Genomic DNA, 16,897 nt, shown 5'->3' with positions numbered 1-16,897 from the left:
CTTGAACCTTTGGTGACATTTCGATTTGGCGACAAGGACAAGCGAGCTTGGACCAGGTCAACAGTGGGCTTGGTATGACGCACGAACTACGTCTTCTCTTCACCACTGAGAAGACGTAATTAAACAAACATTACTCGAAGGAAACTGTGAAGCACGTCTCGCCGACACTTGTTCGGGTGCGTTGGGATATTTGCCGCGTACCTGATGCCCCAGTCCGTTCTCACATTGATCTTGCAAAGCGTCATTAGGTTAGTGTAAGCCTCACTATCAGGTGTATTAGTACTGTGTCCTTTCTGTAAGGAGTTTATGGGATGGGGATGTAATGAGAACGTTCTTTCTTGAATCGGTGAGTCAGGGGAAATGGGTTGCTTTAGGGCATTGTAAACGTGATAGTTATTAAGCCGCCAGAACAAAATGACGCCTTTCCACAATGAATTCAGAAACATACTATTCTTAAAGCCTTGTAAATAGGGCAATTCTCCATGAATATTTGGACCAATCCTGCGAGCAGGGCAGCGTGCTCTGTAAACACGCGCACACGTACTGTCTGCTTTCACAGGCAGCAAACAAGCGAGCAAGGGCCCGTGGATCCTCGAGGGTCGTGTACTCAGGCACGGCATCGAAACACAAAGATGTTATCCGTTACTTGCCGCCAGCAATGCTTTCATTCTTATTCCGTTATCCGCTTAAAGATACGTGAGAGCCGAGCAAAGGAAGAAAAAAAATCATGTTCTGTTTCGAAGAGGGGGCAGTTTATGCAATAGAATAAATGTATTCCTCGACCGAGCTGATAAATTATTTATGCGCTGACATATACATAGAAGAGATTTTTCTACCGCCGACAAAGCACAAAGAGAGCGAATAAAAGGTCAATCCTTAATGCAAAATGTGGAGAGGGTGTAAATCAGTACGCTACTTGTTTATTTTCATTTCATTTTTTTTGTACTCATTTTATTGTCCCCCTCACTGATCAAGAAGATACAGGCGCTTTAGGGTTAAGTCAAATGGCCTGGTTCATGATTTGATTTTTTTTTACATTCCACGGAATATCACCAAGCAAAATAAAAATGTAAACATTTCAATAGCGGCGAGATATCGAAGGTGTGGAGGACTTTAAAACATTGGATATGCAAACCTTATGCAAGCACGCCTGACGAAGCGCAGAATACTGCGGATCTTCAAGAGAAAAATGTGAAAAGAAGGGGGTAATTGGGAAAAGCAAGAAAAAAGAAAGGCCACTTGCAGGAAAGCATAAAATTAACGAGTTTGTTCTTGAACTTATCGCTGTGGATGGTACACTATTGCCTTCATCTCCCCCTCCCCACGCCTCGCCCAGAAAGAAAGAAAGAAAGAAAGAAAGTAGAGGACTAAAATTTTGCAGTGTAACTCGTTCACATATTGTAACGGCTAGTCCAGGAAGAATCAAATCTTCATTCTCTCATTGTTGTTATAATCTTGGCCTATGACATGTGTACATGGAGCAAAGCAATATTTTTTTTCTGTGCTGAGCATGTTCTTAACGCGTTGGTTATGTAGGATTCCATAAATGTATGCAGAAAGTGAGGGAAAGGCACGGGCATTCTTGCGGCGACATTTTTTAACTTATGTTGTATTGGTGCACTTTCTGAATAATAAATTACGGACAAATGCTATGTGGTGCTAGTAGCAGTCTCGATGAAAAGAAACTTTGGCAGAAATTATAAGAATCTCCAGCAAAAAGAAGATGATCAAAACGGGGTCGCCATTGCTCTCCAAAATACTGTTAGGGATTAATGCATTGATGGATGAATAATGAGGCAGTAGAGTTCCTTAGTTTTTGTTTCCGGACCGTTTAATTTTCAGATTTCACGACTACATTGCAGTATAAATAAATTCAGTTTCAATATTTTTTTTGTTGGCGCAGATTATCCCGGATTAACTTGGACCACCTGGGGTTCTTTACCATGCACCTAAATCTAATAACACGGGTGTTTTTTGCATTTGGCCCCCATCGAAATGGGGCCGCCTTGGCCAGGATTCGATCCCGCGACCGCGTGCTTAGCAGCCCAACACCAGAACTAACTAAGCAACCACGGCTGGTCCTTCTTCTTGCGAATACTTTGGCTTGCAATGTTAATAATGAATCGGACGTTACAGGGCCTGTTCGTCAAGCCCCAATATATTTATATTTGTTTCCGTACATCAGCGGGGGGGGGGGGGGGGGGGGGGAGGGGGAGGGAACGGGTGGTTGATGTTCTAGTGGAAAACAATACGAAATGATGGTCTTAAGGATACCCAATGGTTATAGGCGAGAATATTCGCGTTTTCTGAAATGTTAGCTGTTATATTTTAGCCGATGTAGCATGCATGTGCCAGAGACGCAATACTGTTAGGCAGAAAAAGCGACAGGGATCTATAGGGAGCCAGGAGAGTAATGGGCGTTCCTGCAGCGGCGATCGTAACGGAATTTGGTGTGACAGCCTGCGACGATATGATGCTTATGTCGAAGATTTTATTTTATTTTTTCGTTCTACTGGTGCACGCAGTTATGTAGGGTTTCTTAGTCCGAAAGCAACTACGGCTATGGTGAAACAAGTTTTATGGTGTTAGTACGTCAACTAAGCTAGAAACCATTTGGGCAAATTCCGTTTGGAACATTTAGAGTTATGGGGCAATAGATTAAAAGAATAGGAAAAAAATACACCGACGATTACGATACTCCCTAATGCGAAATTTGAGCGCAGCTCTATATACGTGCTTTCATTTCGCGATACATTGGCTGGCGCGAACAATCCATCTCGTGTGGCACGTTGCAAACGGAGCGAAGTGTGGCGCGACTGCCTCGCTAATCTGGAGATAGCGAGAGCCAGCGCGTGGGTGACACGCAGGCGCGATTCACAGCAGCCGCCGCCGACAGACCGCCCAGACGACGCGCGCTACTCTGGCGCCATCTCGTAGCCATGGTCGGCGCACTACGCTTTTGTTTTCACGCTTACGCCATACTCTCCTCCGCTTTCCGCCTCGAGGTTCCGCTGCACCTTCCTCTCTGCTATCATCCTTGCGTCTTGCATCACCCACTGCGCTGCACGTTCGCTTTCTTCTTTCACTGTGCTCGTTCGCTCGGTTACGCCGCCGCTGACACTCGCCGCAGGAACGAGCGCCTAAGAACTGCCCGGAACGAGCGCCTTAAAAGAAAAAAAAAAGGAGCGGCATTCCCATCTCGCGCTTCATACAAGGATCATATGTATACTGCCAGTAAACGGCAACGATGCCGTGGGAACCTGTTAGCCAATGAAGCAATTCTCACAAGCTCCTCCAGTACAGGGTAGCCAACCGGAGATAGCCTCTGGTTAACCTCCCTGTCTTTCGTTTACCCTTTTCTCTCTCTCTCTTTCTCACAAGCACACGCGGTACGTGGCTACGTACGATTGTCCTGATTGTCGGACATTTCCCTCTCTGAGTGACTACTGTGTTCTGCTGAGCACGAGGACGTGGGTTCGATTCGCGGCGGTGTCAAGCGGAATTATGGAGAAGGCGTTTTGCAAACACGCATTTGTAGGGAATTATGGGCTCAAGAGACAGGAAGAGAGTGGTGTGGATCAGAGAGCAAACGGGCATAGCAGATATTTTAGTTGACATTACGAGAAAGAAATGGAGCTGTGCAGGCCATGTAAAGCGTAGGGTAGATAACCGGTGGACCATTAGAGTTACAGAATGTCTACCAAAAGAAGGGAAGCGCAGTCGAGGACGGCAGAAAATTAGGTGGGGTGATGAAATTAGGAAATTTGCAGGTGACAATCGGAATCAGCTAGCGCAAGACAGGGGTAATTAGAGATCGCAGGGAGAGGCCTTTGTCCTGCAGTGGACATAAAATCAGGCTGATGATGATGTTGATGGGCGCAATTTAAGGTACCCGTGATACTAAAATTAAACCCGCATCCCGGCAGTGCGTCGTCTCACAGCCGCTGCGTTCCAAGGGTTATACTTGGGGTCGATATGGAGAAGTTTGGAGAAGCATCCTTGCGGCTGCTCTGTTTAACTTATCCTGGAACTAGGAATGCGTTGTTTGAACTGGAAACGATATATATATATATATATATATATATATATATATATATATATATATATATTAAAAACGAAGTGTTTTTGCAGCTGCTTGCTTCGTGCGCGAGCGAGTTTGCACTCGGGCATACTTTACGTTGTTTAAAGGCAAAAAGAGCAAAATAATTTTGTCAGGATCCCTCTGCCGATTATGTAAATGTTAAGACGATTAGCATTAACACAGTGTAGCAATGCACCGTATTGCCACCGCCTAAGCGTGATACGTCCAGAAGGAAGCGTGAGAGAGAAGACCGGCTGCAGACGCTTCAGCTTGTACCGGAGCCGGGCAGTTTTGTATGGAGTTGTTTGTTGACCTTTGCAACGTTGCATTACAAACAGCCGCTTCCAACTGCGATTTCCTCCAGGAAAGAGCAGACTGATGAGCCACTTCCACCATAGCATTCGATGGTAGATGTATATGTAGAACCTATCTCTAAGCGCCCCTCCTGGGGAACGGCGAACAACCAGGACAGGCCAAAATAGATGATGTCTCTTACTCTGTGTTTCCTTGCTGGGCCATTACGGGGATGTTGTTGACGACATATCATCGAATTGAATACTGCCTTAATTTTTTTGTTTCTCTGTTTTACTGCTGTTACTGACTGTCTTCTGTAGAGTTGTATGTGGACCTTTTCGAAGCTTCATTACAAAGAATGGTTTTTAGCTACTCCTTCCTCTAAAAAGAACAGACTGATGAGTTCCTTACTCTATCCGTATTCAATGGTGGATGTCAGTGGCCCATATACACTCCTGGATATTAACCAGAAATGGGGCCATCCAAAGTAATGGAATACACTATATAATATAAAAAATAGGGAGCCGCTAGTTCAGGATAGGTAGGAAAAAATCAACAGAACCAGAATTGGGTGAGAATGTAATAGTGAAAATGTAGGAACAAACCAGATCACAAATAAAAGGTACATTGTTCTTATTGTTATGTTATTATTAGTATACGTATCCAGCGGGAACAGTAGAGGCTAATGTTAATCCCTACAGAATTGTTTTGCAATACCATAGTGCAAATAAACGCAAAAATTAAGCTACCACGACGTCCTCCATAATCTTAGCAATCACTTCCTGCTTCTTCCTGCTGTTGAAGATCACAGTCGGCGTTCTGAGCGCGCCTATTTCCGCAAAGCATGGGCAACTCGTCTTGTGCTTCGTATCGGGGTCTTCAAGACGTGCCCCCAAGCGTGTCCGCGCAGCGATCCACTCGGAAAGCGTTCGTCACATCCAAGACCAAGGTCAGAGGAAGCGCCTGTCATCGCGTTTCGCTGCTCAAGTCATAGCCGCTCCAGTTTCACAACCATATATATCTGGAACTCTCTGCAAACACTCATTTCGGCGACAGGCTGACATCACATGCTCCACCGAGCACCTCCGAGATTTTCGATTTCGCCGACGACAAGATAAGTGTTTGCTGCTCGTTTCCCGAAGTGCAGCGAACGTCTGCGCTCGTGTAGAAGGTTCGTCACGAAGGCCTGAGTGGACATAGCGGAACCACTGGTTAGAGAAAAAAAAATAATAGACGCGACAGAATCGAGAGGAAATGGCGTTACCAGGAGCGTTTCTTAAATTAAAACTGCGTTCCCGCCGTCAGACTCACAAAAAGAAAAAAAAAAGAACAAGAGGAAGGGTGAAATGTCGTCGACAAATAGATCCTTTTCCTTTCACAGTGTTGATTGAATAAAGTTAGGAGTAGCTGCAGCAAGACGCTGTCGTAGATGCTGCCGTAGGAAAGTCGAAGGAGCTATAGGGTGCTGAACGAATGCTCTAGAGCGAATTTATTTATTTCTTTTCGCCTAACCTCGTGGGTTTGGCGTGACTGCTGCTGCTGCTGCTGCTGCTGTGTTTGTCGTTATCTCGGCGGATATATTTGGGGCTGTACATGCGAAGGTGGCATGTGCACCAAGTGCAAATACCAGCAAACGGGCTTATATAACTCACGTATGCTCACAAAGAAGGTTGTGTCACTATATATGCGCACTTGCGTTTTACGTTTAAAAAAAAACGTACATAAAACCTGAACATATAATATCGGCTCATAGATATAACTAAAGCATACCGATCTCTTAATAGAATACCGCATTATAGTCACCAGAGCTTTTTCTCGTTTACTTGATTTTCATTTATTTTAGCCATTCAGTATGTGCCACTAGGCCCATTTTTGACCAGTCCTCCAGAATTGCTATATGCCAGAGTGACACCATTGGTACATAATATTTAAATGTAGCTAGGTATTATGTGTCGAAATTCTTCGTCCATGCACCTGTGATCACCATTCTTCTCTCGACAAGAGAGAAAGAAAGAAAGGGAAAGAAAGACAATGAGGTTAGCCAGTGTAAATACCGACGGGCTACCTTGTGCTGGGGGAAATGGTAAAGGAAATAAAAGGTGATAGCATCACACATTGACTTCGACCTCTTGACATAGCTGCTCAAATTTTCACACTGTGTATCCTTCCGATTTAGGGTTTTCATTTGGGCATACCTTATGAGCGGTAGTGCGTAAACATAAAAACTGCATGAGAATATAGCGACCATTGCGTTGAAGAAACATAAAAATAGCATGGCATTATATGTTGCTTTGGATGAACACAATTATACGCATTATTAGCGTTAGTTTTCTTGCATTTAATTAACAGCTGCACTTACGCTTCGCTTCACAAAAATTAAAACACGTTCGTTGCATCTGCATTACTTTTTTTTTTATAGCGATAACATCCTGGAACAACGTAATGCCCCAACGTTGCGTACTAGAGTGGTGAACAGAAATGACGAATACAAGGTGCAATCCGAAATAAATTTTAGGCTATTGCTCTGTGATAGTTATCTTTGTGGGTTTGAACAGAGTTGTGCCTTGTTTTGAAACCACTGTATATGCACTTTTTCGCACGGCCAACATTGTTTCGAGCACTGTATGACAGGCACCATGTATGCCACGCCATCCGAGCTGGTGGCAGTGCCATTTAGATTCTGGCGGGTTCCTGCTGACGCAGTGCCGGTGTATACCGGATCGCTCCATTTCACCGAGGATGATAGACAACCAGAAATCTACCAAGAGGCCAAGGGCTGTAAATGGAAAAAAAATAAAGATATCTGGGGTAGATTGCACTAGGTGGCGCACGGCTAAAGACACAGCGGAGTTGATCGGTTCCTAGCTGGTCCTGGATATACTAAGTTGTGCTAAGTTATACGAAGTAATGCCAAGCGATGCTAAGATATACGAAGTGTATAAGCATTTCCTCGTGGTCCGCGGCATCGGGGAGCGCCTCGCGAAGCACTTGCAGTCCGAGCACACGTAGGGGAAGTGGGGCGGAAGCTATGCACAGTGTACGGGCGGCGCGCAGCAGACGACACGCCGGGATGACGTTACGGCGCATGCGCAGTAACGCGCAGCTGGTGGGAGCTCGGCGGAGCCGCCGCCAGAGGCGCCTGCTGCAGTCACGGACATCGCGAGCGTTCGGCGCTAATGCGGGGAAACGGAGAAGCGCGGATGGCGTCGGCAGCACCTCTGCGCGTTGCCTCGTTGGTGCTGCAACAATTTGTTTCTCTCTCTCTCTCTCGAGCATAGCGCGCGACGCGCGCACTCTCTCTCGTTCTCATTTTCTCTTTTTCTTTCCCGAGCGTAGCACGCGACGCTACGCGAGGTGGTTGCTAGGCAACGCAGTGGCAGGCGGCCCACATTACAGCCGGCTTAAACAGCTCCGCTGCTCAAAAATATGCAGGTCCAACGCACAATCTTAGAACCTATGGGAAGGGACGTCTTCGTGAAACAATTATTCAAATGCTAAAAATATGTTCCATTAATTCCTGCGTTTTTGGCGCAAAGAAAACATGCGCGCACATGTGATCTCGCGCATCTCTGCTACACAATGTGACACATGCGGCGATCATCTCACAGAGCTGGTAGGCGTTTGCCCGACAGATGTAATCGTGCGATTGTGGCCTAATGGTTAGAGCATAGGGCTGTTCTGCCGGGAAATTGAGATTAGATCCCTTCATAGGACGCGGAATTGAATTTTTGGGGCAAGACAGCAGCAGCAGCAGCACGTAGCCATGGTCAGGAAAGTCCGGGAGAGTTCGCAAAGAAAGCTTCACTTGAAAATAAACGAATAAGCGACCATCAGCAATACATCCGGTTCTACACTAATTTACTGCCATAGCAGCTGACAATAACGGCGGACATGGCCACCTTTTTAAGAATAACTTATTGTCTTCATCCTCTACAGCTGTTTGAACCTCTGATATATACGTGCCAAGGTGCCTCGGCTCACAGGAGTCTGAGCGGCGCACGAGCGCGAGAGCTGCGCTGACAGCTCAGTGGTTAGCGCGTCCAGCTTCCGTCTGCAAACTGTCGCAGCGGTGTGAGTTCAATTTCCAGTGGAGGTAGCAACGCTCCTATGTTCCTTGTCGTGTCGTGATGGTCATTACACGAGGAGGTGGCCTTGACGATGGCTCAGCGGGAATGACATAAAGCCACAGCGAAACCCATCTTCAAGCTATTATAGCTGCTGGCGCAGTAAAAAAAGCGAGAAACACAATAGTGGAAGACACTGGAATAATTTCGACCACCTGACATTCTTTACTATGCATTGGATTCTCGATACAGGAGCGTTCCTGAATCCATTACTCCGTAGGAGAATGCATCCATGGTGGATGAGAATCGCGGCTGTGAACTCGGGCTCAGCTGCGGGACGCTAAAGCCACCGAGCTGCCACTGGATATTAATGAGAGCTTGCGCTAGGAGCACAAAACGGAAGGGTGACGTTATCCCGGGTCGGTGAAGGTGAATACATGCATGCATGCATGAATGAATGAATAAAACTTTATTCGGCAATTTAAACGTGCTCTTGCTTCTTGTCTTCAGCATTGTGCCAAAAAAGGCGTCTTCCATAAATTATAACGGGCTAACTCGTAGCGTCCATTATTGCAGGGCAAGGGGGGCGGCCGTTGTAAGCAAGGCTTTGCGCCAGATGTTCAGTCTGGCTCTGATGAGGGGAACTTCAAGTATTCAGTGGGCAGTTTCTGCCATGCCCCTTAAAAGAGCGGGCGCTGGATTTTGTTGTTTGCGACTCTGCCGATAGATAAAGACACGTGTTCTGTCGGTGGTAGAGCTGTATAGTGTATGTGCTTGGGGACACTGATTGATCGTCCGCAGCTGTGCCACACTGACTTTAAGAACAGGGCGCACTCTGTTATAAGGGGGGATCATTTCTACGTTTTACGTAATTTTTATAAATCGCCTGTGGCAGATAACATAATTCTTGTTCTTGAGCGGGAATATTTAAAGAGGCGGACATTGCTGGCACGAGAAATCGAAACACATATTCAACTGATTAATAAAAATTCACCGATTAACTTCTTAATCGTTTACAATACGGCACATATTGCCATTTACAAATCGTAGCCGGTGAGCTTGTAAGACGATACCACTTGAAATGAATTTCCAGGATGACACCAGTTTCGAGATATTATTTCCAAAAATGTGGGATGAAATAAGTGGGCATTCCAGTTACTTTTGTGCTTCATTGCATAAAAGAGCGTCTTGTTAAAACAGTAAGTGGAACAACAGTGCATTATTGCGGAGAGTGATGGCACATATCTCGAAACCATAGTGTCATTCTGGAAATTCATTCCAAGTGGATACGTCTTGCAAACTCACCGGCTACATTTCGCAAATTGGAAAATGTGCTGTAAAGTAACTAATTAGGAAGCTGATTAGTGATTTTTTATTATTTAGTTGAATATGTGTTTTGATGTCTCATGCAAGTAATGTCCGCCTCGATGACTAGAATTATGTTATCTGCAACAGTCTACTTTTAATAATTCCGTAAAACTTCGGAATGCTCACTCCGTATGCGCGTGCTGTGTATGAAATAATCAAAGAGGGACATGTAAAAAAAAAAACATAAACGAATCTCTCTTGCCTGCAGCCGAGTTTGTGCAGTGAACCCGCTGAGACAACGACGGAAACTTCTTGCATATTTAGTGCATAGTTTCCTTGTAGTGAAGAAGCTGTGAAAAAATAGGAATCTCAAATGATGATGAGCAGATGTCGAGCTAATAATAACGAAACTTATAGGTGAGAACACGTGTATGTTATTGCATCCAGACCGTGATAATACTACAAGCTTAGGGTGAATAATTGTTTTCAGAATTTTTGTTCGCGTGCTTGAAGGCTTCACATAAACGGTGTCACAAAACTGAAAGAAAAGTAATGCAGGTATTGACAACTTATACGGCACTAGATTTCAACAGTATGGAGCAATGATAGTTAAGCTTAACGTTACTGTTGTGGCTTCTATTAGAAAAACAACAAAGCATGCATAAGAGAGCGGTCATTCGATTGTGCATAATCCCGCCGTCCATATTTGTTTTTATCATGTGTAAGCACCAGCCACAGAAGCGTTCGAAGGATTGCACGGTCTAGTAAGAACGAGAGATAACTTTATTTGAAAAATGGGGAAAGGCGTAAAAGGGGGAATTAGAAGCTTGACGGGTGGGGCCATGCTGTGCATGTGTATCAAGGCTGGTACACATGTTTTCTAGATTTGGAAATCCAAACAAGGCTCAGAGGGTGTTGAAAATCGACGCTATGTCCGTTTCTTGCTTTTGTCTGTTTAATAAACAGCGCTACGATTGCAATTATTTGCAACGAAACCCCCTATGCGCATTGCGCTTGTTGTTTAGGTGAAAAGATGCTCAAAGATTGCATGTCATTTCACGTAAATGTCCATGTGAAACTTTGTATTACGGAACGTTTTAAAGGTAAGCGCCGGGCCTGAGTAAAACTATATTTTGTATTATTCTATTTATGTAATGACTGTTCGGGCCAGGTTTCTTCATTTCTCCAAGCTAGTCAACATAACTGGGTTCGCGGTATCGACCACACGATGAAAACACAATACCCCTGCCAGGTTGCGAACCCGTATCCATCACGTGGCAGACGAGGATTCTAGCACTCAGATAATTATACACCTCTTAAGAGCCCTCTTAGGATGGCACCGGAAGCTGTGAGATCGCCTCCGAAACCTCCGGCGCAACTGGTTATGCTGCATTGGAGGCGACGTAGGCTAACGCTAGCGCTCTTAACCTTGCCCTCGCTCACTAAGTATCACCTCGATGTTTCGCGTGAGACCGCTATAAGCGGAAAGGTGCTCAAGCCGGTTATTACAGTAGTGGGAGTGATCTTAGTGGTTGTTTTTTAGAAATTAAGGAACTTGTGAACAAATTACGGCACAATGTAAGTAAGGGTTGAGAAAACAGGAGGCCATTTACTGTGCGGGATGTTAAAAAATGAGAATGCGACGACTCAGTGCATCTCTATTCGCTTGTCTTAGCTATCCGCAGCTTCTAGGCATTACAGGTCAACTAGCACAAACCATTATTACTATTATTTGGTTTGTAAACATATACACAGGAAAGAGAAAGCGAGAAGAAAGGCTGGCAACTGCCACCAAAGGGGCACAACGCCTGCCTACTCTTCGGAAAGAACGAGAGCAACATAGAAGGAAAGACAGGAAGGAGGGGAGGAAGGAGGAAAGAAAGAGCGAGATGACAAATCTCAAAGAATAAAGTAAAACATACAGTAGGGCCCGTCCCTGCAGATCAAAAACCATTAGCCTTGGAAATATCCATGCAGTTATATGAAATGTTTGGACAGATCTGGGAGATTTTTTTTAATGATATCCTTGCGGCCGGTGGTTTTAGCCAGCTAGCCTGAGGAAAGCAAGCACTGAGCAGGTACTTGCGTTGTGACGTGCAGGTACGTCGCCATCGTGCACCCGATGCGGGCCCATCTGCTGTGCTGTCGCAAGCGGGTTCGACTGGTCATCGGCGCGCTGTGGCCTCTGTCGGCGCTGCTGGCGGCGCCAAACCTCTTCTACCACGAGATACACTGCGTCAGACCAGGGTTTGCACCGTGTGTCATGCACTTCCCATCCTTCGAAGCGTTCGTGTTGTTCAAGTATGCCGAGTTCCTACTGTTCTACCTGCTGCCACTTGTGATTCAGGTGAGATCTCTTTTGAGCAGTGGTCAACGTATGGTACTCCTCGGAAGTTTTCAAGGCAGTGCGTGCGTCAACCAGCGCAGCACACCCCCTGTCGTGTAATAAAGCGCACATTCACGGGGACTAGTTCAGACCCAGGGAAAATTTGGATTGAGAGCTTTTTCTCTGTTTTGTCAAGTATGAGCTCTGTTCAAAACTGCGAAATGTAAGGATGTGTCGCGGCCTCATCTCCCACCGCCTTTGAACCTCGGGCGTGATGTACTGTGTGCACGGATGATTAAGGCAGCGTGCACATTGCAAATTAAGTTGAAAGAGAGGGCTTAGGCAGTTCGCGCGCTGAATGCTATATATAAGAATCCCAATAGCTATGTTCATTTAGCCAACAATGAAATAATGAAATTCGATAACTATAAGGATTAAGTGTTTTCTATTCCTCCATTGGAGTGATTGATATAGCCGAGTCTGGCGTTACAATGTATGCTTGCAGCATGCGGCAACTGATTAATCATTATACTTTATCTCAGTTTGGCTGTAGCGCATAGATTTGCCTGTTGCCCGCATGTAGCAATAATTACGCTACAGTCTGCCCGGACTGTACGAAGCAATACGCCGCTTTGGTGTATTGGCCTTAGGCCTTGGTGTATTGTAATAATACACTTCTGGAGTCACTCGTAATAAAACCGTCGACGAAAACACCCCACCAAAGCGGAGAGCAAGGGGATACTAAAGGACGTTAGCTACAGGCGCATCACGAATGGTAGCGGTGCTTTTCTAGAAAGTCAATAATTAATCGAGCGGTCGTCGATGCGGACGTTTTCAGTGCACACGCTCTCTTCGGCCCCTAAGTGTGCCGTTGCTGATTAACAAGCTTTACCAATGCCGGTAGATTTATCGGCTTTTAAAAGTTCTAGCCATTTGCTGTTTGCAATTAAAACGTTCTTGTTCAATATATCAGACAGTGTTGTCAACAAAAGCAGGATTTGGAAATTCTTCCGTTCGGCACTTATGATAAGCCTCCTGGTGTAATGAATATCTATTTTTGTCGTGAGAGATTCGCTTTCGGAGAGTTCTGCCGAATTCAGCTCAGGGCGAACTTTCTTTTATTCAACGCCATGGTCAGTTATGCATTTTTGGAATTATTAATAAAGTCATCACACTGATTCTTTTGACAGTGCGTGTTGTACACCATCGTGGGCCTACGTCTGTTCAGCGCGGAGTCGTTCCGCTCCATGGCACCAGCCGTTGGTCGTGAGAAGTACGCGCGGTCGGTCAAGGCCCGCCGCGGTGTCATCAAGATGTTGGTGGCCGGAGTGGCTGTCTACTTCATCAGCTTTTCGCCCCATCAGGTGCGCCACTCAAGATTAGCGTTTCTCTAGCTAAGTTCCACTGATCTTCAGAGCTACATAACATATTTCAAAGAGGCCATCCCTGACTCTTCTATGGTGGGGCTATTAATGAGCGCTGTCTATTGAAAGATATATGTATATAAAGGGATCAGAACAACAAGAATTTCAACCCTGGCGTGCTACCCTACGCAGGGTAGGTTATGGGATGAAGAGCAATAGATGAGCAAGAAAACACAGAGAGGCAAGTTTCTCCACACTGTCTGAGATCAAACCGAAAGCAAGAAACAACGTTGACATTGAACCAAACTACGACTTCAACGATGCTGGATCTTGAGTATATGTTTCGGCACGGTGAAAAAATGCCTTACGCAAAGCTATTATAACTGGGACAGCAGCGTAGCAGTCCTAATATCAGCTTATATGTTCTTTTAAATCTGAGACAAATAAAGGTAGTACTCATATAAGAAACTTCGCTCACTTGCACATTGGCAGCTTCTGTTGCGCGCTGTCTCGTTGAGTGCTCGCAACTGACCAGCCGCGAGAGATCTTTCGCAGTCGTCTGAACAGTTTAGACAGGTGCCCCTTAATTGGCTATGTGGAAAGTGCTTGGACCCTGGTAGTGCCCCAACAAACAGAGATGGGCTCTCAAGTCTGTACGAGAGTTTCTCGTTGACAGCTAGTTGATAAATTTCTTGTGAACGGTAGTTAATGTGCCCTCTTTTTTCGTCTATGTTCACATTACATGTACAGGCTTGTGTTTTTCTACAGGCGAATAACCTTCTTTTCTTTCTTTGTGATATATGGTCTGTTAGTGTTCTGCCATTTTGCTATAAACTTGACAGCACTTTGCATTTTATCTTCTTTTTCGTTATTGTTTTATATTAATTCCTATGATTTCGAGATAACCCGCCCTACTTGTGGCCAAACTCTTAAAGAGCAGCACTTACTACAGGGAGAAGAAAACAACTCAGGACATATGCTGACTACCAACAAAAAGCACATGTCCGGTATTCTTTTTTTTTTCGCTATCATTTGAAAAACCTGATTTAAAAAACAAATGTCTCATTTTCCACATTTAAAGGGACACAAAAGGGAAAAATGATTTTTTCTGCATCAGTAGATTACCCTTCCACAATACCGAAAGCACCACTTTTACGCGAGAAGCCGCGTCATAAGCAAGAAATAAACGAAAAACACAGAGGCGAGTGGTGACGCCACCTTGAAGTTCCTGCACCAGCTCACCGTGACGTGATGGATTTTGACAGCATCTTCGATGTCCCAGTTAATTCTTTAGCGGTAAAGATTGACTACATTGTGTTATAAAGGAGCTCAAGACTGAATGTGGCAAGTTTCGCGAACTTTTACTGAGCCAACGTGGCACAAATACGAAAAATTACTTTAGAAGTCGTGACGTCACACTGAAGTGCTGACGTTGGGGTTGCCACGCGAAATTAAAAAAAAAATTAACTTTGAGCTTCATTTTCTCTTTCAATAATTGACACATTGCCGTGTAATTAACGATAGCAGAGTTTTCGAAGAATACTTTATCACTCTAAGTTTGTTTATTTGTTTTACTTTAGTGTCCCTTTATAAAGAAGAATGTGACAGAAAAAAATAAATAAAATAAAGCCAAAGATTTCGTCAATGATGGCAATGTTCTCCGTAGTGTATAGGTTTTATTATGATCATCAGCATAATTATCAAATTTACGTAAAATAAAACAGAAACAACGGCTCGTTTACCTCCGAAACCTTAACCGCTTTGTGCAGGTGTTGCTTCTGTACAACACGCTTTCAAGTCAACGTTTCGAGGAGACCTGGACGTACCTAATCATCGTCAACATGATGGCCTACACATCATCAGCCTGCAACCCGCTGCTATACAGCGTGTTCAGCCACAAGTTTCGCTCCAAGTTCCTCGCCATCCTAGGTATGCGCAGGAGGCGAGTGATCCGAGGATCAGGAATGGCGTCGTCCAACAAGAAAAGCGACGCCAGGCGTTGGTCCTCGTCGCCCATCACACGTGGAGGCGTCGGCGGCCAGTCCTGCAAGACGTCGCTTACGCAAGTGTGACGTCTGCGCAGTTCGGTCCTCAAGCGGCCGACCTGGGTGTGACGAAACAAGGTGGCGTCACGGGCGTGGTCACCGACAGACGGCTCCGACGAAATGAATTGTGATTGAATCTGCTGAGTTTCTACATCGGTGTACAGATTCTGGGACATAACTTTGAAAGACATTGCTGAGGCAGGCTGGGTGAAGATGTGAACATGTAATGCGCACGTTCGGCTTCGATGGGGCGTTTCCTCCAAGCGACGACGACACGTCACACAAGGAACAAGGTGATCAAGAGTCTCTGAACGAAGAACGTAACTGGAGCCACTATTTCGACAAGGAAAATTCTCTTCGTCAGGCCAGCAACTGGTTGCGGCTCTGAGACAGACAAGTTTTCTTGTCCGAACATTGGCTGCAGCGGCCTCCATTCGACAACTGCCGATCACTCCAAGCCTTTATCTTCCTGTGAACTCCTATCTTACAAGGAACAAAGTGCTTTGTTTTCTTTTTGACCAGTGTTTTATGGGCCAGCAATCCAATTTAAGGACTGGGACAAGGCCCTTGCAGATGGAGTTTCGTGAGGCACGCTTGGCGTTTGACACAGCGCTGTATGAGATCAACGCGACACTTGCGACGAATAGTGTTTCGTGGGAGAACTTAAGTACAGGTGATGGTGAAGATGAAACAGTCTATTTTATGATCTCTTGGAGGCTTTATATGCTAGCAAAAACGTCAATTTTTTAGATATTTGCATAATGATGGGCGTGGTTACAGCTTGGATAGTTGCGCCTTGCTTATTTGTGTGGCTCACAGATCGAAGAAAAAAAAAATGAGAAAGAAAATGAATTTTGACAGAAACTTCCTGCCTGCCTGCTTTTCAATGTGGAACGCCCATTTGACTATTTAGCGAATGTGAGTGCAGTGTTTATCATTGTAAAGCATTAAATTATTCTCCCATCATGTGACATACACGTGTTGTTACTATACTGTGTTCTATGTGCTCTTGACTGTATGCCATTAATTGCAGTACTCGTTTCTAACAACATTATCTTCGTATCTGCCGCAATAATACTCGCAGGCGTAGCCACTTCTGTCTGCGGAAATATACGTTCTAATAAAAATGTACTTATTTGTTTATTCCCTGTCTGTCTGTGCTACACCCAAAAACGAGATACTGCACAGTGCACAACGATCGCCTGAGCAGTTCTCTGACATGATAACAGCGTCCGTTTATAAGATCACTCCTCGATACATCGACATGACATGTATTTGTACTTTTTATATCTGACTACATAAGGAAACTTGATATAAATGAAATGATAGACCGCATTTTTTGCACACCTATAGTACTTTCTAAAGAATATCTTGTGACTGTCGACAGCAGGTGAGTAAAGCGAAACACACGTCAC

The 16,897-nt window shown here is 45.0% G+C and overlaps 1 protein-coding gene across 1 annotated transcript in view; it reads left to right on the top strand.

Moving 5' to 3' along the window:
• Positions 1–16,625, top strand: part of LOC119442571 (neuropeptide receptor 15) — a 31,433-nt gene extending 14,808 nt beyond the window's left edge. Inside the window, exons 2-4 of the mRNA XM_037707494.2 lie at positions 11,848–12,094; positions 13,264–13,437; positions 15,207–16,625. Coding sequence (XP_037563422.1) covers positions 11,848–12,094; positions 13,264–13,437; positions 15,207–15,509 — 724 coding nt within the window. The 3' untranslated portion in view covers positions 15,510–16,625. The remainder of the gene's footprint in view (positions 1–11,847; positions 12,095–13,263; positions 13,438–15,206) is intronic.
• The last annotated feature ends 272 nt before the right edge of the window (positions 16,626–16,897 follow it).

The sequence above is a fragment of the Dermacentor silvarum genome, chromosome 2, assembly GCF_013339745.2.
Source record: "Dermacentor silvarum isolate Dsil-2018 chromosome 2, BIME_Dsil_1.4, whole genome shotgun sequence".
Lineage (NCBI taxonomy): Eukaryota > Metazoa > Arthropoda > Arachnida > Ixodida > Ixodidae > Dermacentor > Dermacentor silvarum.
Note: the sequence above shows the minus strand (reverse complement) of the source record. Positions and strands in the feature narration are given on the sequence as shown.